This window comes from Astatotilapia calliptera, chromosome 22, assembly GCF_900246225.1.
Source record: "Astatotilapia calliptera chromosome 22, fAstCal1.2, whole genome shotgun sequence".
Lineage (NCBI taxonomy): Eukaryota > Metazoa > Chordata > Actinopteri > Cichliformes > Cichlidae > Astatotilapia > Astatotilapia calliptera.
The window spans coordinates 11,325,854-11,351,221 of NC_039322.1; the positions used below are offsets into that span (position 1 = coordinate 11,325,854).

General features: G+C 42.6%; 1 protein-coding gene across 3 annotated transcripts in view; it reads right to left on the reverse strand.

The window, feature by feature from the left end:
• Positions 1-25,368, reverse strand: part of rbms3 (RNA binding motif, single stranded interacting protein) — a 292,860-nt gene that overhangs the window by 36,188 nt on the left and 231,304 nt on the right. For all 3 annotated transcript variants that reach the window (XM_026155390.1, XM_026155391.1, XM_026155392.1), the window contains one exon: positions 6,524-6,630. In XM_026155390.1, coding sequence (XP_026011175.1) covers positions 6,524-6,630 — 107 coding nt within the window. The remainder of the gene's footprint in view (positions 1-6,523; positions 6,631-25,368) is intronic.

Here is a 25,368-nt window from a genome sequence, read left to right on the forward strand (position 1 = left end):
TGGACGGACCTTTGTGTCTAATTTTGTGTATTTACACAACTGGTTGTAAAAGGCTTTCAGAGACGTTTTATATCAAGCTGTAAAGGCCGAATGCAGCCACTCAGTCCATGCGCTTTGTAATTATTTTCTACTTTAAATTTGGTTTTGCATCTGTGAACATCTCTTTCTGTAAATCCATACATGCAAAGGTCTCTGTGCATGTATTTATACTCTCCCTTTACATGAAATCCAAGATCAAGAGAGTTGCATTGCACGCCTGTCAGCATGTTTGCGTGCGCGAATGTGTGTTCCCATGCTCGCTAATAGCAGCGGCAGACATGGCCAGCTGTCTCGGTGAGGCTGATAACTCCCCTAAGTGCTGCCCTTGGTTCCGCGTGTTGATGAATTCCACAGCAGAGAAGCTCCTGACCGGAGGACCCTGCATAGCCAGTGACTGATTACTGATGCAGTTAGCTTTTGGCTCCGTCAAAATGAGAGGAAAGGAAAAGACACAGACAGACTGTGTATCCGTCTTAGCTTGATCCAAGACTGCAGAAAAAAACTTGACTTTAATGCTGTACAGACCCCGTGAACAAAGCTTGGCCCTGATAGAAGCTCCCATGAACAGACCTGACTTTCGAAGACCAAGTGGCCGTTTTTTCATGCTTATGCAGTAAATAAGACTTACTGTACCATGTATTTTCCACTAGAATATGTTCTCCCTTCTATGTAAATGTAAAACGATAAATATGCCCTACTGTACCCACAGTAAAATCCCAAAATGTAGCACAGTGACAGATGGCTCCAAACTCATGAAAAAGCCATAGAGTATGACTCAGTTGTTTCTTTCTGTAGTCAATCATTAATTCAAGTTATCAAGTTTAGCGAGTTGTGAAGAATTATTTTGCATTAATATCATTTCAACTGTGCTCTAGGGTTTACAAAATGAATTATACTAATGTAGTCTCAGTGAAAATGTGAATGCATTTTATCATGGCAATAAAGCAGCTTTTTTTTTTTTTTAGCATATTATGTATGAAAATGCATGTATGCAAAATTGTGTTTAACAGAGTTAAAAATGTGAGGACAGCCTACACTAGCGGTTTTAAAGACGTCACCTGTTCTTTCCTGTTGCAGAAGTGGTTTTCATACTTATTCTGACACCTGGGCGCCCTTCAGAAGCTGAAAAAGTTCACAACTTTTTAACTCTCAACAACAACAAGAAGGAGGAGCAGCTAAATTTTAGTCTAATAAAAGACAGCTCAACAGCTAGTTGTGTTTATTTTCTTGTGCTTAAATCATATTTTGAAAGCTGTTTTCAAAGATGCACCACAACCCTGAGGCTTTCTAGACATTACCCTGCACAAAAGAATGAAAATGTTTGGCAAACATTAGCCAGTCTTTACACTGCCAGCTTTCTAGTACAAAATCTGTCCAAGAGCATGGATATGGAGCAGTGCAGATAAAAGTGTGAGACCATGTGAACTTCCTTCTGCAGGCAGCTCCTTCGCCTAAACCGAGCTGAATATTTCTAGTAATTAGGACCCAGCTCATCTGATAAATCTCTTGCCGTGTACTGCATAGGAGCAAGGGCAGCTTCGACTCGATTCTCCCAATGTTTTTTGGTGTTCATGAAAACAGCTCCACATCCCCACTCCGTGCCCCAAGGATGACCTGCCAACTCCTTCCAAAAACCACAGGAAAACCAAGTCGAGTCATCGTCTCTGTGTCCTCACACACGCTGACCCGCTCCCTCCCTTAATTTTTTGCCTGCTATACACACATTTGCTTCTTCTGCCTTGTGGCTACACACACAAACACACACAGGGACATCTGTCAAGCTTTCACACAGACTGGAAAGCCGGATGTTTTTTTTTTCATCCACACTCATTCCCCTAGAGTAGGTGCTTGAGAAGTGTGACTTTGAAAGTTTTTATGTGCGTGTGTGTAGGAGTGTGTGTTGGTGTAAAAGAGTTAGGATGTGAAGAGAGAGAGACAGAGAGAGAAGAATGAGCACCCATGGCGCTAGGCGCGCGAATGTGTGGTGGAAGAAAAAAAATGCAGTGACTAATATGTTTGTCAGCATGAGACAGCGAGAGACAGCACTTTCTAGACTCCCACTTTGGGTAGTTTACAAGAAAATCTGTCATATATTTCTCAATCCTCACCACCAGCCACCCTGCAGCACTCAACCCCTTGTAACTCCTGACTGATCATGCAATGTGTTCCCTCTCTCTTAGTCTCAGTGAGTCACTTGCTCTTTCTCTCTCCATATGTTGCTGTGGGATCTGGGAAGACTTCAAACACAGGAAGAGGAGACAGTAGACAAAATGGAAGAGAAAGAAGCTGTGAGGAGGGAGTGTTTAAATATGGGTGGAGGAAAAGGGGGAAGAGTGATGGAAAGCTAAAGATGGCGGTAGAGTGAGATCTATACTGTAGAAGGAGAAGGTAGAGAGACATGTCGGAAGAGACAGTAATGGATGGCGTAGGCTGTTGCTTCGCTTCATCTGTCTGCCACAGGGAGCGGAGTGAGGAATGGCCTCAGTTCTGATAAACAGACTAACATGTGATGGCCATCTCCCATCTCCCCTGCCCACAGCTGATCAATGACCACACAGAGGCACACACATGCTTCTAAGGGCCATCCACTTTATTCTAAGTGTAAATGTACGCAGAATGCACTGCAGTATCACAGACTTTATCTGCAGGTGATCTGAGTTGCATTGTGATCAATGTTGGCTGTAATGCTTTCCAAAGTAATGCATTACTGTAATCATATTACAGTTCTTCAGTAATGCAGTCATTTACCAGAATTACTGTACTAAACAAAGGTTCATTACAAATTTCTTCTATCAAAACTGTTTGTTTTCCTTAAGTTGATTTCGGTTTGGGTGCAGGGAGGAAGAAAACGGTGGAGGGATGTACAACTTTTGAGGACTGGAAATACCACAGGAAAAGACAAGAGCACGGTGGTAGAGTGCAGACTTCACTAACAACAGAAACAACTGCATTATACAGCTAACACAACACGGGCTCTTTGCAAACATCTGCACAGACAGCATGCTAACAAAAAACTAGCAAAGAGCCCAGAGTGATGTTAAAGCTGAGTGTTTGCAGACTCCCTCAATAATACAGGGATTTTCATCCGCATGTGGAACTGTAGCCTAAGGTTTAAAAACAACTTGTAACTATGTGACAGTACATTTTGGGTAACGCTGGTAACGTTGCAAGTAGTATAACTAATGACTTTCTCTCGGAAATAATCAAGTAACAAACAGCATTATTTTTAAGAAAAGTAACGAGCACCGTATAATGCTTTGAGTAATCACCCAAACATTGGACAGGATGTGACTCACGTGGTAAATGCAGTCTGTAGAGAAGAACAGATTTTCTTAAGAAAACTGTAAGGTCACCTAACTCTGGCTGTTGCTGGCATCCCAAGGGAGCTCAGCAAAGACACAGATGTGAAACAAAGCCCATACAGCAGTATACCTTTCCCCGACCCAAGACCTGCCATGAATGATGATAAGTCTGCTGCCTCTGTCTCCCAAATCTGTAAGCAACACTGTATAGCAAAGTCAAGATTATATAGATGCCTATTCTTACCAGATGTAAGCACAAAGGTCTATTATTAGCTCTCAACATCAGCATAATGTATCAAAGCGAATGTTAGGTCAGCAGTCTGTATCATGTTGCTGTTGTTTAACCTCTATATGATGTCGTCTTTACACACCAAACAGTCGTTTTCATATTAAACCACCTCATTCTCAAATACTTTTTTAGCTGGTCTGAGCTTAAAATAGAAAAACTAATTACGCAATCATGCTTTAAGACAATACAAGAAGATATATTTTTTAATTTGCTCTCATTTCTCAAGTCCTTTTCAGAACTGATAAAACAGGGTGGCATTTCTACGATTTCCAAACTTAAAGTTTGACAGAAAATGAAATAAAGCACAAAGGTGCCTTTAAATGCCACAGAATGTACACAGAAAAATGCAGTTCACAAAAAACTGGAGATGAATCAATACAAAAACCAATTATTTATTCTCAAGAGGCTTTAATATTGGATGCATGCAGTGGGTGTAAATCTGCAGAACTTATTTTCTTGGTACAGGGTTCTGGGAAATCTGTTGGAGTGAAATTATGTTCAAACACATAAATTTGATGAGCAGCTTTAAAACAATAAAAACTAAAGTAAACTGAAGCTCAAGTCTCCCTAAACCCACATTTATACCTCACTTTTTGTGGATTGCGGAGGGGAGGAGAGGGTTATGATGCAAAGGAAGGTACGGGACGACAATAGTGAAAGTTTCATGCTGAGACACTTACAGCATCTTTTTTGAATTTAATTTGAAGGACAGAAAACTAAGTAAATATTCTTCTTATGAGCTTTTAGCTCAGCCTCTGGGTGAACTCAGAATTCTTAAGAAACTCTGAGTCTCTAGTTTTTCCTTTTTTCCTCAAGTCTCTTCTTGTTTAAAAAGCCCTGAGATACGCTGAAAACCCAATCTGCTAAAAACTTTACACTAATTAGCAAACATATTTGTCCAAAATGTTCATTTTTAGTGTTGTAATTTCAAAAGTGTAGCAATTAAGGCACAATTATAATCACAGAGAAATCTAAGGACCTGGTAAAGCGAATTAGTAAACATATTTTACAGGCTAATATATCACGTCGAAGGTCAAGTGTCTGTATGCAATGCAAAGAATGCATTATAGCAAAATGAATAAATGTTTGTGTCTATTTAGGCTGCATCCGTCTCCTTTAAAAGGAAGCATCTGATCACTCCCACATACACAGTCATCTCACTTTACCTTAAGTCAACCGAGCTGACCCTGCCAACCTGTCAATGTGTGGGCCTGAGGGGATGTAGCAATGTGATTTAGGTGAAACACGCTTCATTGGTTTATAGGTGTTAGGCCTGCTGAACATGTGATGGACACACACACACACACACACACACACACACACACACACACACACACACACACACACACACACACACACACACACACACACACACACAGAGCCTGTGTAGGGAATACAACACCTACGTCTTAATGCATGCTCAATAATTCAGTGAAGGAAATCCCGGAAAGTTGATTCTGTTCATCTGGACGAAGTGTTTTCAGTGGGAGGAATGTTTCCTCACTCTTCCAACTGACTTCTTCATTCTCAGCTGACTGCAGCTTTCCTCAACCTTATAAACAGTTCAGTTGCATAACCACCAAAAGTAGCACCATTGACTAACAGTGAGCCATGAGCTCAGTTTCATGATTGTTGTCATGACCATTGGTCGATGGCCATTATAATTGTTCACAGAGACTTGGAGAATGGCTGCAATTCAAGCTTTGTAACACAGTGAAAGATGTAGTCATGGCAAAACACAGAAGAGCTACCTCATCCACCTACAGGCCAGTGGCTATTCCTTCAATGATGAGGACGTGCACACATCCTGGGCAGGTATGGCTCCTGGTTTGAGCGGGGAGTAAAGGAGGCCATTTGAATGTGGAAAGGGAGCAACCATCGCTAAAAAGAGGAGGAGGCAATCTTCTGACAATCATGAATCTGAGCTGAAGAAATCACTTGGATGAGAGATGAAACTGTATCCTCCACCTACTTCTTCACACATACTCACAAACTGCGTCTGCAGCACACACTAAGACGTATGGAGAGTTTTTCTTGAAGGACAAACATTCCATCTTTCCTCCTGTAACTTGCAGTTTCAGCACAATTGTCAGACTGAGCATGTGCAGCTGCACGTGTGTGTGCATTCTGTCTCTTCTATATAGTCCCGTCTAAAGCAGTCGCGTACTTGTCTCCTCTGTTCGTCCTTTCCAGTATATCCTGTTGGTAGTCTAAGAAAAGATTTTAACCTCGTATCTACATGTTACCATACCGTTTCCAGTTTCAGGTTTCCCAGCATTCTGCTGTATGGTGGAAATATATGCACTCAGTGAGGTTTGAGATGCAATTTACATGACAGCACATATACATCTGGAGACAATTTGATCGATATGTGGGCTATTTTTCTTTTCTTTTTTTGAAAACATCTCCATACATGATAGTAAATACAAATGGCAGGCGGTAATACTTTACATTCTGCCAGATGTTTTAGCCAACTTCTTCTGATCCCTTGTGAGCAGGGTGGAGCCATTTCTTAGAAATACCACTACCTCAGATGGTCATCTAGAGATGTGGTGCTACAGTAGTTAGTGGAGTGTAAGTGAGCGGTGTTATTTTGTCAACTCATCCGAATAGCAGCTTATATAGTTTTTAGCACATTTACTCAATTTTATTGCTATTTTATTTGTGAATTTAGCTTCCAGGTGAGATAAAATCTATATATAAAATCTATATATATATATAAATATAGTTTAAATCACCAGCAAACCTAAAGGAGGTGTATGTAAAGAGAGGCATTTGCCGAAGAAATCTTTATGTGATTTACTATTTCATGAATTGTGCTACACCAAAACCCTGTGGAAGAGTTTTTTTCCAGTTGCGAGTGAGAAAAATAAACACTGGCGTAACATCTTACCTCGCCTTCTCTGTGCCACGGCCTTCCATTCTGAGGGTACTTGCTCTGGCTTTGGCGTTTCTTCTGCCCTCCGTCGGCAAATTTGCACAGCAAAGGCTCCGTGGGAGCTGCAGAGAGAGAAAAGGACAAAATCATGTTAGCAGAAGTGCATTGTGCGACCTTTCCAAAAAGAAAGAAGCCCTTTTGAACTGTGTCCTTTGTCTTTTCTTCTACCACTGCATCTCTTTCTCTCTCTCCTCCCCCTCCCTCCGCTCTGCCTTCCTATGGAGCTCCTACACAAATTCCCAGTCCGGTGATGTTGGCAGGCCCTCCCTATCCTTGCAACGGCTGGCAGCCTATGAAAGAGCATTGCAAGGTATTGTTGAAATAATAATCACAGTAATCGCTCTTGTAAATACCTCTGAGATGGTAACACAGGACCGCTCTGTCAGCCAAAGCTTATTTCTAGAAGGCGTTCCTGTTCCTGACGCATAATCCCTCCGTGTTTTACTGTAACAGCCATCTCCTCTTTTATTTGAAATTTTTATGTCTTTTTCCACTCAGCAGCCATCAGCGTGAGCACCTCACTGGGGTGCATGGTTTGAGAAACGGCTGATATAGACGTTACTGTGCTGTTCTCGGTGCAAACACTAGGGGCAGGCTAAGGGTCCCCGAGATGAAACCGTTACAGAGGATTGACAGATGCTCTAACTTCAGAGCTGGCATCAGCAGAAATAAAGGATGGCTTGAAAATGAAACAGCTGTCATTATACACATTAAAAAAACAAAAAAGAAAAGAGCCCCCTGAAGAGCGACCTCATCTAAGCTGTATCTGCATCAAAAGCCTTTTGTATGCATAATTACCAATGAAAGGTCAATGAAAGTGTTGCGATAACCTAAGCCTGTGTAAAGATAACTTGTGAAAGGGCAGTTTCCCACACTCGTGCTGCAGGTGAGCACCTAAAGAGGGAAAAATTGGCTCAGGCAGATGACTTTCCTGATGAGATAGTGCAGAGAGGAAAAGCAAATCTGAAGACAGTCAATCTGGAGAGAAGAAGAAAGAGTAGGGGGGGAAAAAAGCATGAGAAATGAGCGGCTCGCTTGGCTGGGGATCTGGGGGTCTTCACAGTGTCCGTCCCCTTTTCAGTCAGCGTCAGCGAGATCGGAATCTCTTAAGACACAGACTGGGGAGATGAAACAGGGGAAGGGAGACAGTTGTATAAACAAGCAGAAACACAGGAGTACAGAAAGCGTAAAGAACATGAAACAACAAAAGGAGAAGATGGTGAAAGAGATAAGGGAAATGGCTGACCAAGGAATTAGAGTGTGAACCTAAACCAGGATCAAACCCTGGGAGAGTTGTACAGTTCAGCAAAAGTACAGTACACACAGCGCCAACAAGTTTGTCCAAACACTGAACCGATGCTGCTCTGCACCTGGCGGCTTAGGAGAGAGCTGACGGCTCTCCTGTCAACGCATTCACATTACAGGCCTGGCAGCTTGTGACACGGAGGCTTTGTGACGACACTGGCCAATGATGGGGGCTGTCTGCAGGAGGCTGAGCAAAGGGACCTTTCATCACGCCATGTCAGAGATGACACCGAGAGAATTGTTGATGCTTTAATCTCTACTCCCAGATGTTAGAGGTGCTTTGGGTCCTGATAATAATGCAGCATCACAAGACAGGAGAGAAAAAGCTTCTGTCTAGACTGACAAAGCACTGACAGCCATGAAACAACCTGAAGTTAAGTGAGCTCATGACAAGCGACTTTGTCAGGCGATAAATTGATAAAAAAAAAGAAAAAGGAAAGGCCGAGGCGTTAATGAGCTAATCAGATGATTTGCTTTTGCATTTAATTTTCTCTCATGCCAGGAATGTTGCTGCTGAAAATATGTTTTTGTTAGTTACAGGAGATGTCTGAGATGCAAATGAGATGAAGGCTGTGGAGCTTACGGACTGCATTTATGTGGCTAAAGGGGTACTATGGGGCTAAATGCATGCAAACAAACTCTGGAAAAACAGCAAAAGAAATTTACTGTGTTTCTGTGCCTTTAGGGTCCACTACAGCACCAAACTTTTCAGTCAGCCAAAGAAAAAGTAGCAGGGAAGGGAGAGCGCATGAGACGCTACAGGAGAAAAACAACAAAAGCTCCTCCAAACCTCTCCTTTGGCGCTGTGGGAGATAATTAGCTATTGGAGAAATTTGGAGAATCTGACATAGAGCACGCTGACGTTCCCCCAGTGACTACATCCCCAGTTCCCACAGCGAACTAGCCCATTTGTTTAAGACTCAAGCCCAAGATCAACAGCCTCGCACCACCCCACCCTCCCTGTGAACACACTCACCCTTCTGTAGCCCTGAAACACACACCCTCCTCCTGCCCTTAAAATCTCTTTGCTATAACCTTTGAAAACACACAAAAATAGCCAAAGACACATACGCAGAATAAGCCAGTGCCAGGCTATAAACCCTTCTAGACCTCTCGCCACACGGCGTCATCCCTGGCACGGCCCAGAACAAACTGGGCCACCGACTACGTTCCAGCTTGCTGATCCTGCGTCTTTAAGGTAAAGGCTTCACGTAATGCCTAATTCACTTTGGCTCCAGAATATGTGTTTTCGGGGGCTTCTTGCTATGAACTAATTTACTGCCCCTTTAATGATTCGACATCATGGGAAAAAGACGAAGTAGTTTTGGTCAGAGGTCAACAACTGCCGCTAACAAGGTGCTCCGTGGGAACCCCTAATTGTTTTTTATGTGGGTTGCTGTAGGAACTGGTAAACACGTTAACGAGGGGTGGCTGCGGACATGCGCACATGCATTATGGGCTTTGAAATATGCGCACCAAGACCGACCACAATCACGCACGCACATGAAAGGGGAGCAGTTTAGTGAGAATAAGATGCCTGTGCTGCCAGCCTCATTTGATCATAGCCTTGGCTCAATCATGCTCCTCAATGTGCATTTGGCTCTGAAAAGATAGTCATGGCATTCTGCACATCAATAGACGCATTACCAACAGACAAAACGAACCAGCAGAGGCATGGAAATGCACTTGTGTAAATAACAGCGACAATAGAAATCTAAATGAAAGCTTGTTGAAATTTTCACTTATTAGCGCTATGTTCATAAGCAATTATTGCTGTTACAGTTGTTTCCTATGGGACTGCATCTGGTCGAAATCAGCTCTTTGGCTGCAGACAAGCACAGTGGCTTTTTTCTCTATCTATAGACAAAGAGCGCTCGTGCGCTCCGGATGGCTTGAAAAGCCAGCTGAAAAACATCTTGATCTATGAATGCAAATCAGTACATGTATTATAACACGTCAATTTCGGCCTGTTGTACATTCATTTGGTGCTCTGAATTGGACTGTACATCTGTTTGGCCTGAATGGTGAAATCAATGCAGGAATGCTCCATAGTTGCAGAGGGGCTGTGTGAAAGGTTTTGCTCAGTGAAACAGCCAGCTTTTCACCATCAGGACAGTTACAAAAGAGGCCTCTAAGAAGGGTTTGGAGTCAAACTGGGCCGGCCTTGCTTTGCTCTCAGAGTGTCCAAAGCAATAAAGAGGGCAAACAGAGGGAACTGTTCAGCCACTTGTACCAAAATATGTCAGCCTGAAAAGATTCAGTGAAAGCAAGCTCTCGACTTCTCAATGACAACTTTAGCTAAAGGTTCCTATGGGTCTCAGAAAAGTCTCAGGAAGGCTCACTGTGTTTTACTGCAAGGACATGTTAGGGGAGAACATGGAAAAGGCAGAAAGAGGACAGTATTTTATTGGAATTCTGCTCTACTCTGATGCTGCTCGAGGGGATCTCTAATTGGATCAACAACTGTCTGATTCCCTTCAGCCAGCTTGACCTGTCTGCCCAGACTGAGGAGGCTGTGTCTTATGGGGAAGAGAAAGAATAAGAGTGGGAGTGAGAGAGAATAAGAGACATAGAAAGGCACAGAGGGAAACAGAAGGCGTTAGAAAGGGATGCTATTCTGGAGAGAGATAAAAGGATGCTAGAAAAACATGACAGGTGGATAGGACAAGCAGGGTCACAGAACAAAACTATAGCAGTGCTGCATATACGTCGCCATTGTCAGAGTCAAACAGACAGCCTCAGAATGGCTGCCAACCTAGAAGGCAGGCGGGAACAGCTTTCCTACAGGGAGGGCTTTGACAGATCCCAGTCGATAGCTCTCACAACTGCCATGCTGGCCTTGCATCCTTCAGCATGGAAATGAAGACAGTCTGCCAGGCGTTTTGCTGACAGGGACGGCACACATGGCTCAATGACACGGCCCAATAAATGGAGCCGGCGCTGAGAGGAAGGCATGGCAGAGAGCGACACAAAGAGGAAAGGGAGATAGATGGAAGGACAGATACAGTGTCATAGACAGACAACGAGACAAGAGGAGATGGTGACAGAAAGAGACAGAGGGGAGAGATTCACCGAGTTTAGAAGTGACAGGCACAGTCCAGTTTTCACTCTTCCGATCCATACTGTATAGCTCATCTCTTTGAGTGGGATGAGCATAGGGAGAAGGATGTCAACAACAGCTTGCTTCTCATCCTGCATCTGCTACACATGCTCAATGGCTATTGATCAGTGCTTGCTTAGACTTCCATAGAGGGCTTCTGCAGCACGCCATGCAGTTCTGGTCTGAGATGATATTATGGATTACGGGAAGGGAAATGGAGGGAAGAGCCCTGCATGCGGGCGGTAGAAGCCTGATCGATGAGCTATTGCACACTTAACAAGAGTAATGTTATGTAGGGAGTCTCTGACATGCTAATCCATCTCTCACTCTCTTTGTCCATCTCCCTCAATCGCATTTCTCTCTGTCGTAGTTATCTCCTGTCTGCATCTCTCACTCCCTTTCTTTTTCTCTTTCTTTCTTCTGTCCATCCATCTATCCATCCACTGCAGAGCACCGAATCCAGACCAAATTTAGACAAATAAACAAAGCTGATGGATGAGACGACCTCCATGTAGGTCTGGCACTGAGTCAGTCTCTAACAGCGCAGACAACTCAAATCGACTGAAACCATCTCGTGGTAATGGGAATACAAAATGCAATTGCCAAGGAATATGCAGAAATCAATGCGAAATGATCTAACAGAAAGGTGAACAATACTCTGCTTAAACACTGAGTTGTAATTATTTTAGCAGCTGAAAATATGGGTTGAATATAATTGCACTTCAAGTACTGACTCTGGATTAATCTGCTTTTGCATTAAATTTGAGAGCCACAAGTGCAGTGCAGCGCCAAACAGGAGGAGGGGTTTCCAGCTGCTCGCTGACTCCTGGGAGACGAGCTCTGATGTACCGGTGTAACGAGAACTTCATTTTAGCTTAATCAGCTAATTCCACTTGCTATTCCCAACACTAAGGTTGCCATGGTGAGTAAATAAATTACTAGAAACAACAAGTGCAGACAGAAGTTTGTGAGTGAGTGAGTCGAAGTTATGCTTATGTGTGTTTGCCAGCTCTAATGAATGGCTCACAATCCTGCATCCATATATTGAAATAACATTTATACAGGCAGACAGTCCCCACTGCATTCGGTCCAAATGGCATAGTTGAGTGCTTCTGGGTCCTGCAGTCAGCTGCAATGTTTAAGTGGCGGTGGCAGATGTTTCTAATGTTAAAGCCACACAAGCTGCTCTACGCTGCCAACATCTTTGTTTCTGCAGTAGGTCTCAATATCACTACCAACTTTATACAGCTGGCCAGGGTGGCAATTACAGTAAAAGTGGCCACAAAAAACGTAAGAGCAGGGTCTGAGATTAAAATGACTATTTATAGAGTGGATCTGAAATAAGATCCAAGAAAATATGCACCAGGCAACTTAAGCTAGCACTTCAGATAGATAAATCTATAAGTGGGAAAAATAGACTTTGGTGTTAAGGATATTGATGATGTGTTGTACTCTTCAAAAAGCTACATCACTTGTTCCCCACTGAACTGATGAAACAAGCTTTGGAAGAACAGACTAGTTTTATTTTTCAAATAATTTACAATATGCATGAGAATCTTCTGGGTCTGGGTTTTTAAAGATAAAGTTCACCCCCAAATTTTCCACTGGCCTGTATTGCCATCTAAACTGACTTTGTATGAGATACCCAGCTTTGGAGACATCGGCTGCTGTGATGTCTACCTTTTTTTGGCTATAATGTATGAAACTCAAAGCACTAGTAAGCCGGTGTGAGAAGTTTCATAGAACTTTCAATGAATTCTTCTTTTAGTTTTTGCATCTGCCAATCAAAACTAACATTACAGCTCAGCTGATGAAGAATGTCATTAATGTTTACATTGCAGGTAGGCTACAGTCCCATGGGCCTAGTCATTGGTAGTCCATTTGGCAACCAATGACTGTGAGGGAGAAATGTGTATTTTCTTACTAGATGTGAGTGGTTGCTGGCAATCACTATAAAACTGAATGCTAAAGGCATGTTTGCACAGGTCTAGAGACTGGTCAGCAACCACCTGGAAATCATGTGTCCTAAAAAGAGTCAAAATGAAGTCCACAATGTTGCACGGAAAACTTCATTGATTTACTTTGGTTGGTTAGTTATGAGTCATCAGTAGTTTGTGTGGAAGATGCAGACTTGTCTGCAAATACTTTCAAACTACTTGCGAAGGAGTGTTGAAAATGTGCAACATACGAAACCGTTCGTCTGCAAAGTAAAAGTTGCACCATTTGAAATGTGTTGATTTCAAAGGCACACCTTTTACTTTAAAGGTGAATGCTCTCCATTTCTAGTTAGCATCATAATTTTCCAAGTTTTGCTACAGCTTAGAGAGTAAGTGGTGAGTTTCTGCAGACAAATTGGCATCTTCTATGCAAACTACATGTGACTGTGGCTGCAAGTGACCAAAGCAATCAGAAAGTTGTGGTTTAGGAACCTCTCTGTGTCGCCAGCAACCACTTTCCAGCTGGTTCGGGAATACACATTTTTCCCTCACAATTGCTGGTTGCCAACCATTCTCTTGGCTGGTTAACTCTTCAGTCACACTGTTGCTGGGCGTAGTTTTGGAATTTTCTAGAATAAACTGTTCACAATAAAGATTTCTGGATTTCTGGTAAATAAGGTTAGCACGTTGTTAAAGCATGATGTTTTGAAAGACATTTCAACAAAATTTTTAAAATGTATTATTTGGTACTTCTGGCACCATGTGACAATTACTATTTAAATTTATTATATTCAAGAGAAGAAGAAGACATCTGTGATAACTTTAACACTGGGCTTCACAGTTTAAAATGTTTTAGATGGATCGACAACACTACAAGCCTCAGGTCAAATATGTACAATTGATTGTAGGGTGAACTTTCCCTTTAAAGGTTATATGGTTATATCGGGATAATAATTCTTTATTAAAACTTTCAGAAAAAGATAAACAATAGCATTAAAATATTGACCCAGTCTAAAAATGAACATTTCTTCTGTCCATCCATCTGTCCAGGGAATTAATACATAAGCCTTCACTGGCTTGACCTTGTGGTGTGAAACAAGTTCTGGCGTGTGAAACTGCCCTTTTTTGGCTGTGGCAGAAGAACACAAGAGTAGTTGTTGCCGGACTTTGCCTGTGGGGGTTGACTTGTGCTTCTACGCTCTGTGTCACTGCCTGTGTGGGCAGACAGTGAAACTAGCTCTGTCCCTGTTAGCAGAGTATTATAACACTGCCAACGCCTCCAGTGACCCGTGAAAACTCCCATCTATAGAGATGAATCATACAGCGCTTTGTAATTCAACTGAACTGCCCATCTACCAGACCTACAGCAAATATTTCTCAGTATATATGACACTGGATCAGAATCAGAATAAATCAACTTTAAGCTCTGACAGTACGCCTTAAAATGTATCATGTACTCTATTGTTCTGTGAGGGGAGGTTTGAATCTCTTGTGAAGGCTTCATCACTTATATCTAGCATTAAGCCTGAATGCATATTAGCATCTTACTCAGCTTTACACACCTTTCGTTATCATATACAGCAAAATGTAGGTTTATTTATCAAGGCGAGGTTTTGCTGAGTGGGTTATTTTTCAGCACTTCTCTGCTTGACATTCAACAAAGTTACTCAAATTCACACTAGGAGTGCATTACAAACAGTCCTCTATTATTGGCTAGTATAAAGCTCTGAGGAAATAGTGGATGCTGGGTGTTTTTTTTTTAAAATAACATCTTGCCTCTCTCGGAGAATTTCCCTGGTGGTCCACAGACCCAAACTTCTGGTTCTCTTTATTATAAGCTTATATAACCTTTAGGTTAGCGTGCTTGAGAATTGCTAACAACATTTGAACATAAGCAGAAAATACGCTGCAAATGAAAGAGCCACATCAGTTAGAGTAGCACACAAAAGGCAGTGTGTCTGTTAACTAGGTTTCCACCGTAGGGGCTTCCAGTAACAACGGTATGGACAGGAAAGAAAATGAAATTACAGCACAATAAATGAATTATCAATAAAAAGCCTCAATACTGTATCTGAGGGAGGATCAATATGCCAGAGCTGGGCTGCAATGTGGGCCCAGGGCTGCGGGTAGCCAGATCAATAATGTCACTGGGGGTGATTGACGATCAATGCTACCAGTGACATTGATTTATGATCGATGAAAGAAGGGCACCGACTAATAAGGGGGGAAAGGGTGGAGGGGAAGTGTGCATGGGGGATTCCATAGAGTCCCCTTTACTGTAACTGATTGGGGATCGATGAAGAGTGGCACCGCGGCTGATTAGGGATCAGGCCGGTCTCGAGCAGAGGAAGGCGGCTATGTGTGAGAGCATTTGGTTGGTTGCGTGGAGACCGGCTTGTCTGAGCTGAGCAGAGCTGCAGAGACTGTAATTAAAGCTGTGCTGAAAGGAGCTTTCCACTGTTTGATAGAAGCTGCAGGTGCAGCTCTCTTTGCTCTTTCACTTTCAAAAGAGCAGCCATGCACACACACCCACACGCGTATAGTATACCACTCTTTTATGCTCACTCAGAAACATACAGAACACACACAAACCCAAAGACGGCGCAGGAAGATCTGCACTGTTTTCTTCCACCCCACCCTCGCAGAAATCTGTCACCAGCACTGACATCCTCTCTCTATTCTGGCTTGTTTTCAGCCATATTTAAGAAATTATCACTGCTTTTAGAGTCTTCAAACTAACCCAAATGACTTAAGCATCACTACTGAAAAGAATGAATTAAAAGTAAAGAAATAAAGAAATCTTTTTTTCTTCATCGTCTTTCATTTCATTAGCTAACTTGTGTTAGATTTGACCTTTCACATTCAGGTGAGACTGGAAGTTAAAGGAGCATATTTTATATTTTACAGTAGCTACAGTAGTCATATTTGCTCCTGATTACTGAGATGAATGGGTCACACTCATGTGAGACATAATGCTACATTTATTTAAGCCTTTGACACACTTTTGTTATACACTGTACATATTTGTTATACTACACCTGCTGTAAATTAAGTGCAAACAGATTTGTTTTCAATAAAAAGGAAACAACAAAAACAGTTACAGTATGGAGAGCTGGCTTCATGACTTTATCAGCTTGCTATGAATGGAACCGGCTGCTTTAACTCTAGATTACAAAGAGTCGTTGCCATGGCCATGAAACTATTAAATCTAGTTTCTGGTAGATTTTGTATTATTTAACCTCTGTTACACCCTGCACACCAAGAAATTTTTTTTAAACTGTGCATTTCTTTTCTATCCATTTTTTCTTCTTCTTCTTCTTTTTTTTTTTTTACATTCACTGCTTTTTTTGGTCTTAATAATATAACAGTGGAAGAAAAGTATTCACTGTATAATTAATAATTCTCATAAACAAAAGCGGCCACATATGCGGCACCACAAAGCCAGTTTTCATGAAATTCAAAAGCCACAGTAAGGTCCAAAGTCAGACATGCATAATCTTTGTCTCAAAGACCCATGTATGTCTCAACTTCAAACAGTGCATCAGACATTCCCAAGACTCATAATTCATTCATTTCTTAGGTATTCTCTTTGTTCTCAAGTAGCGTTCACACTAATTCTCCTCAGTCTTTCCAAAAAAGTTGCAAAGTGGCATCGTCTTTGGGTTCAACGAATACATCGACCGTTTTCTGAGGAAGCTGCAAAAAAAATATTGCATTTACTGATAAGATTTTGATTTTGTATTTGAAGGTCGTTCTACCGAAGTGAATTAAACAGACAAAACGGCACACCTTCTTATTTCTATTGCGTTACACAGTGTTTGCTTTGAATATGCTTATTTGGTTTTGGCATTAATATGGATATTTTTCTTTAAAGAAACCAAATACCAGCATTTAGAGGCAGATTGTTAAGAAAGAAATGGATCAAACGTAAATCAAAATCTGACCCTGCTTCTTTCCTTGTCCATGCTTCACTGTTTTCTCCTCAGTCTTTATATAAAAGAAAAGAAAACACAAACACAAAGAAATGACAGGAGCTTGATGACACATATCTCTTTTGAAGAAAAAAAAAAAGCATATGAACTCCCATAATAGCTATGCTCTGTCCTCTTTGAGACAGCAATATCGGAACGAGAGAGAAGGGTTGACCTGTGTAGAGCAAGTCTGAGTAAGTCCCTGCCTAAACATCTCAGACGTGATGAAAGGCTTTGTTTTTCTCAGCCTGCGTTAATGGGCCCCAATCGATGTGGGAGAGCTGTGTTTTTTTCCCCTCCACATGTCCTGACCCTTGGGGAAACACAGGGAGGTAATGTGGGAGGGTAGAGATATTGACACACAACGTCGATATCACCAGGGTTCACAAACAGCGGCGCTTACTTCAAGTTGAGGCTGGCTCATCAATGCAGCATCAACAACAGAAGTACAGCGCAGGAAGTGCTGGCAGTTAGTGCAGACTGTAAATTAGCGGTAAGATGCAAAACAAATACTGATGTAAAACTAATGACACTCATCAGTGCTTACGATTCTCCCTTCCAAAACTACCCACCTGTCTCAGGCACATACACACACGCGCGCAGAGCGATGCATTCACCTCACTGATGCCAAGAATGTGCGGCAGCACAGCACTGCAGCAGAGGCAAGCACATCTCCACACTGGCTCTCATCTGTCACCAACAGCAACTAGCCCGCCAGTCGCCATGATGTGCAGCCTAATTGGGGGAGCTGATGAGGTCTGATGAGGCCAGTACTTATTGAATTCCCTGGCCTATTATATGGATAATGCTGGAGAGGAGCAGCCTCCCTCTCCTTTCCCATTCTCATCCATTCACTGTCCCAGCAGGGAGCTGCCGGCTAATCCTTTCTTGTTTATAATGGCTGAACGAACGAAAGGGATTTGGACACGATTTCCCCTCGCTAGCACACATCTAACACTCCCCAGTGTTGATTTTACCTCATAATGGGTCTATTGGACAAGTTAACCAGATCCCAAAACCCAGCTCAACCCTCTTGCCTGTCTTTCCTTTTCCTTTTCAGGAGGAGAGGCAGGGACATTGTTGAATAATTAGACTTTGAAATAAATGTTCTTTTCTTTTTCAAAAGCAATTATCAAACATTCAGTATGTGGCTGTACAGTATTCAGCGCTTTATAATGCATGTGTGGGACAAAAAGGAGAGAGAGAGAGAGAAGAAGTGTCAAACAGTGCAGCGGAGAAAAGGGGGAAAAAAGCAGAGGAAGGCAGAAGTTGGAGAACAGATGGCTGAATGGCAGGACAACAAACTTTTAATTCTGTGCGTCAGACTGGTGAAAGAGATGGAGACTGTGAAGTCGCAGAGGGGTGCCAAGAATACTGCTCAGTATGGGACAGCACATCAAATTCCATTCGAACTGATGAAAACTCTGTGATTAATGCCTTTGCTGCACAGCACTGTAAAGCATCTGAATTTCAAATTTAAAGTTTCTATGGAAGAATTATGCATTTAGGTGGTAGGACATTCATCAGTACCAGCTCTATTGTGAGGAGAATCCAATAAAGCACATTTACTCAGATGAAGACTGCAAGAAGAGCAGCAAAGGAGCAAATATCTGACTATTATTCTCAAGTGCAGGTACAATAAGAGAGTCGCATGGTTATAGTAAGTGACTCAAACTGTCACTTACTAACTAGATGCGCGGTATATTTCTGATGTATGCACCCAGCTCTTTGTCTGCCTTACTATTAAAAACAACAAGCTGCTTTAGATCTCTGACATTGTGATCACCTGGAAAATATTGTGTTGGTTCCCCCTTTTGCTGCCAAAACAGCCCTGACCCACTGAGGTTCCACTAGACCCCTGAAGCCATGCTGTGGTATCTGGCACCGAGATGTTAGCATCAGATTCTTTACGGAACGGGTAATTAATCGGCAGAACTGTAGATTTTGACCAGTTTATTGAATAATCTGAAACTCTTGAAAAAGAGTTTATCAATGCAATTAACCCAGCAACAGATTCTGTAAGGTGTGGTCTCCATGGATGCTTTGGTAGGTGGTACATGTCAAAGTAACATCCCAGTGCTATCTAGAAAAACAAAAGGCCATATTTATAGGGGTCAGTTGTTGCGGCCTTATAGATCAGGGACCACACTGACGAGGAGGGCCATTAAGGCAGCAACATTTAAAAGCTTACATGGAGAAGGTACAACCTGGAGTTCACTAGGGGCACAGCAAATCAATATTAGCTCGACTTAGAAATCTGCTGTATAATCCTTGATCTCCAAGGCCATTTGCTTTGCTGCCTGAAATTGGATACACCCTGACTGCACACCCCCACCCGCCTGCTACGCAAAGCCCGCTGTGCGCTCCACAAATAAGACATCCTGAAAAATTGATCTGGATGCATCTGTAGCAAGATTACGTCTAGGGCTAAGAGAGAGATATGACTAGCTCGAGGTAATTGATAAAAATGCGCGTCTATGTGTAAGAGGATCATGATGGGGCCCGGCGAATGTGGCAGCATTATCATAGCCACATCACTACCATCTAGAAGATTGCTGCAGCAACATCTCAACAAATATTAAGAGCTGGTAAAAGACCGATATTGAAAAATACTTTTATACACTCTATACTGTAGGTATGATTAACAGTGACATAAGGATAATAGGTTTTCTTTGTTTATTTTGCCTGAAAGCAATGATGCCTTTTGTGGAGTAATACATTTTCTTTGACAAATGACCTGAGTAGCACATAATGGAATGGCTTTGTTTGATTTATTTTTATACAACCATATTTGTCCATTTTAAACATACCTGTGACATTTTATTCACCAAAAATTGTTTAGATTTCTCTAAATCCATCTTTCCTTGCAGCCAAGGTCCCCATCTTTCCTCCAACAGGCAGTTTCAGAGGCAATTTATGTAAAACTTGCATTATTCATGACCACCTACTCCAATTGGCTGCATTCACTTCCAGCCAATCGGAATACTACCTAATGGATAATGGAAATTTCCTCATGTGGCGTCTCTACCCCCAGAGTAATGGCTACAGCTAGAGACCACATATAGGGGGGTCTATGAACCAATCTAAACTGTGCAGTTGCACAGTTGAGACTGTAGCCACTTTCACACACGTGCTGCAGCCCTCTTAAACTTTTCCAACATTTTCCTGTATGCGCGAACACAAATGCCCTACTCAGTGGGATCGAACATTAAACTGCCCAATCCCTACCAGCTCCCTCGTACAGATTCAAAGTCCGTTTGCTCCAATGTGAAAACAGAACAGGTCCTGAGAAGCTGACAGTAGTAGTACATGCCATGTGTACCATCTCCCGAATGCACAATTAAGCCAGAAACCTAATCTAAACCATTTACAGTGGTGTAAATACATCTAGTACCGACTAGCTGCACCTGACTCGCGTAAGAACTGTTGCTAGCCAAGATTCAGCACTACTTCCCGATTACAGAAGGAAGATTGTCTCCAAAGATGAATATCAGCCATCAAGGGCATATTTCATTTAAATTCCTTGGGAGATGAAGGAACAATTACTGCTCCCTCTTAATACAGGAATTTCCAAATACGAAATTACAAAATAACTCAGATCGAAAAGATAATATAGCAGATTTATGACACACCAGCCCACTGATTTCAAACACATGGAGGAGCCTGTGAATAAATTGTTATTTTAGACAGAAAATGGCAAGAGAGAGCAGATCAGCGACCTTGCCTAGCTTTATCGAATGTCTCCTCAAATAGATTTAAGGCAACTAACAATATGACCAGTCATGGCTTAAAGTCCAGGTCAGTGTATTTCATTCTCCGCAGTGTTGCAAGCAAAAAACAAATCATTACCGAAAGTAATGAAAGAAAAACAGGCTTACGGCGGCTGGCAAATAATTTTCCAATAACAGTTTTGTTATATTTATTCAATATTATAGCGCTACACATTTATGTGGGAGGTAACTTTTTCTTGAACTTTTACAGCAAACTCTGAATGTTTTCGCCCTTCTTAAACGTTTTGCTATCAGACTCTTTCTCGTGCCTCCTGGCAGGTGAAACAAAACAAACAAAACATTCCTCTTCAAGAAAGAAGCAAAAAAACACCACTTACAGTACTTACTGCTGTGCAACAAGCGCGACATAAAAAGTGAGATTTGTAGGCAGGGTATATCATTTCCACTGTTACTGTGGGCTGCAGGATTTTTATTCCCATGGCAGTGTGTATTGTTAGAGTGGCAGTTGTTGGACTCTCTGAGGCCTTTAAGCTCACTGTTTTCCCTCTATTACTTGTGCCCGGTGGGGGCACAGACAGTTGTAGCGAGATGCGGCGCAGCGCAGCAGGGTGGTCCCCAGATACCACAGATTCATACTTTCCACCTGACGCACAGGATAGAGAGAACAGAGAGCTGGCAATTACCAGACTCCTCTCTCTATATATACTGCAATCCTGGCCAGCTCCGCTCTGCTGTACTCCACTCTGAAGGCTGTCTCAGGGCCAAGCTGGAGGTAATGAAAGCAACACACTCCTAATGGACTATTGATGTGTGTGTATTTGTGAGTGTGCGTGTGTGGACGTATGAGAGGAAGGCAGAGGAAAGAACAAAGGAAGGAAAAAGAAACTGTAAGAAATCATTCTGCTGGCATTTTCATCCACTTTCCTTTTGTGCGTTGTCTGTGTCGATGTTTTTGCCGTGGCAAAAAGTGAGCATTCATGTCTGCGAGCTAACGTAAATCACCTATACGGGCTGAAAAGCAGTAGAATTAAACTGCTAGTGCGATCCAATAGCATGGCCAAGATGTGTTGCGCTTCCAGCAAGGGAAGCAGAGACAGACAGAGAGACACTGTGTCTGAGACATGAGGTCACCGGGAACCAGGTGTGTTTCCATCGTCCTTCAGCTCAAACACCAACAGGCAGCTCACGTATAAATACACTCATATAGGAAGGAAAAGACACAAATATCCCCGGGTGACAAAAAAAACAGAAGTGGTAACTCAGACACCTTCACAGTAAATTTCACCAAATACAACATGTCGCACTCCTGCTGATGGTCCACTGGTAGACCATGTAGGGTGTATTTTTTTAATGCGTGTGTGTCTCTGCGTGTGTCCCCTAACCTGCTGGCAGGCAATCGGATGAATGAATGGGCGTCCACTCCTAGAGGTCCGGTGGCACAACAGAAATAACTCTGCTGACCACAGTGACCTCTGCCTGTTCCCACACAGTCTGCGTCCTGTTCTAATGGAGGCCCGTGCTCTATTTTGGGGGCAGCAGCTAGATTTATCTCACTGCCCTCTGTGTCCTGGGACGGTGACACTGACGTGGTGTAACTGATGCCTGCTGCTTCTTTTTTTTTTTTTCCTGCTTCCCTTACGCAAGCACACACAGGATAAAAATCAGTCAATTCTGGGCACCCGGATGACCCGGCTGTACGTCACTATCTGTATCCATTTTCAAATGTCCCTTAAAGGAATAAAGGAAAGTTGTAAACCATCGGCTTTGTGTTGTGATACTTCACCGTGATAGTCTGATCTTTCATAAAGACAGGTGCAGGAGCTGGAGAGTAGATGAGAACAGAACCAAAGAAAGCAAGCCTGCTGAATTGCTTGCATACCACAGAGACCTTAGAGCATGATTATCCTCCTCAGCAAACTTAATCTTCATTCTAGAGGACGGGCAAGCTGGCCGGAAGGCTATGAGCTCAGTGACCTACTGTATCTGCTGAGAGGCTGAATATTATTCTTTGCAAAAGAAATACGTTGCCTCAGGTCCTGCATTAGATTAAGTTGACTGATGGCTAAAACCAAGAATCTAGGGATCCTTGAATATAATGTGCACATCACAGCACCATCTTCCTAAAGTGGTGGAGATCTCAGTTTGGGTTAGGGAGCAGAAAAAAAAGATAGAGGCTTTTTCTTACGGCAGTAACAGTCTGATTTCAGAGCTTGCCAGTATAATATTTAGAGAATAAACAAATAAGAAATAGTTTCCTGGGTAAGAAACTCAACCACTACTCAGTCTCCCAACTGTGTTTCATTGCACATTCCTAAGTTATAGAAAAAAATCAAAGAACTTTGTTTAATAATACATTGACATGACCGCTGTTCTTGGTTAAAGCCTTTAGTAATTTTAGCAACCTACAAAGCAATGTATTTGCATTGAGTTTGCTGCACTTCATCCGTACTTGAAATTGGAAACCCACAGAGGGGGATGACTCAAGATTAAGCCCAAACCACTCAAAAGAGCAGCTCTCTGACTTGAATGCAGCCAGTCTGATAACCTATCAGTCGTGTAGAGGGAACCCGGCTCAAATCCTGCAGCAACGCAATGCAATCTGGCCAATCACATAGGCCTTACTTTTTTCACACAAATGTTGTATTTCTACAGTTTACCTTGCTATAAATTGATTACTATCATGATAAATCTTAAGAGCTGAGCTCCCTGATGTTGCTAAAAGCAACATTTCTCCACCAAAACTGCCCCGTGGTTTATTTTAATGTACAACTTTTCTCTGGCATAGTCATGCTGATGATCTTTTTTAATGGTCTGCTGTTGGCTTGAAATACCCGACTATCAATCCTTCCAGTCATGCAGCAAAAAGCAAGTTACACACTGGACAGGTCATCACCATATTGTAGGGATACACAGGGAAAGGTCTTAGCGATCCGGGGCTAGAAGCTTCTTACTGTGAGGTCACAGTGCAAACTACTGGGACTGTGACAAACTTGTGATCCGTCCAGAGGTGATGCCCACATCTAACCCTGCCCTGTGACAGCTGGTATAAGCTCCAGTGCCTCGTGTGACCATGATTTGGACAAACAGAAGAAAAATTACGGATGAATGCATCTATTTTATATCTTCCTCGTTTATTGTTTCAAATTTAGTGTGTGATTATTTCACTCCATCCTGTGGGTTTATGTTTTTGACATTTTTTTTCATTATTTAGTTGCTGTTCATACTCACTTTAATTGTTTAAACACACACCGTTACGTTAATCAGGTTTCAGGTTGCTTTTATTGCAGTTTTATATTAACTTTATAATTTTATGACGGCCTCTCCTGTGATAGCTCGTGCTTCGTGCAGCACGTTGCGCTCCCACCGGGGACGAAATGCGCCATTAACAATAAAAGTTTTGCCGCCTTGCTTTAATGTTTAGCAGCTACAATTGTCATTACCAACATCTCTGTCTGCTCGTATGCGTGGACTTTCTCATTACCAAATCTGATACGCTTAAAGACTTTTGGTTAAAGAAAGGCCGAGATGTTTCCATTTTAAGCACCACGTCGCCAGCACGGCCTTCACCGGCTTATTTTGTAATGAGGTTACATGCTAGAGACGGTATTCTCAGCCATGTTCGCAATAGCTTTCAACCTTGTTGTTACTCTACTTTGATGTTTAACCTACAGAACCTCCAAACTTCTGACACAACTGGCAGCTGCCCACACGGTGAATCCACAGCATAACAGAGAGGCAAGCACATCAATGGACAGACTGAACACATGTCAACCAGAGAATAGAGGAAAAACGCTCTTTATAAATAAAAGAAGCCTCAGGTGCTTAGTTTTCCTGCTTTAATATTGTGTCCACTCAGCTGTATCTGGTAACATAGATGAGCATTAGGGACGTCTGAGCAGGAGTGTGTGAAGAATAGCAGGCTGAAAGGATGGGTGTACGTGCAGAGGGAGAGCGAGGGATGAAAGACAGTGGCGGCAGGGCAGATAAGAGAGGGAGGGAGCCATGAGAGAGAGTATAAAAGCAAGGGCAACAAAAAGTGCAAGGAGAGGTGTGAGCGGGGTGAGAGGGAGGAAAATAGAAGGGGATCAACATCGCGGACAGCTGGGCCAGGGTCGCGGAGGTCAAGCTCAGGAAGCGGTCGTACAGTCAATGTCATCCTTTCATCTCGTCTGCTGGAGATGCAGCAGCCTAAACTTTACTCAAATTTAACCTTCCAAAAAGCACAGGTTGATCCAACTCTCATTCCTTTCTCTTCTGCTCCATGCACCACCCATCACTTTCTTCCCCCTCTGCCCTTCCCCATCTGTTCTCTTTTATCTTCTTCGCTTATTCCTGTCACATCTCCAAAGCTCCTAATCTATTCCTTTCCATTGTGCTCCTGCTATATTTCTCTCTATTACTCTCGATTGTTGGGTGGGTGGGTGTGGGGGGGTTCTCCTCGTGGTAACTCTCCTTCATTTTGTCTCCATCCACATTAGATGCGGTTGAGTGGAGAGCAAAGTCAATCGTTCCCGCCTGAACCCCTCCAGGAGTCGGAGCTACCTCCTCTCTGCCTAAACAAACTTTGAAGCCAATCAAAGGGCTTATATCATTTTCAGTGGAAGGGAACAGCAGCAGCTGAATACTTTATATTTCAGTGACAGATCCACTCGGAGCAGCTCCGCTCTCCTCCTCCTGCCTGCTAACCGTTGGCTTTGCTCATGAATGATACAGTTCAGTGGCAAAACAAACAAAGCGTGACAAATCCAGATTATTG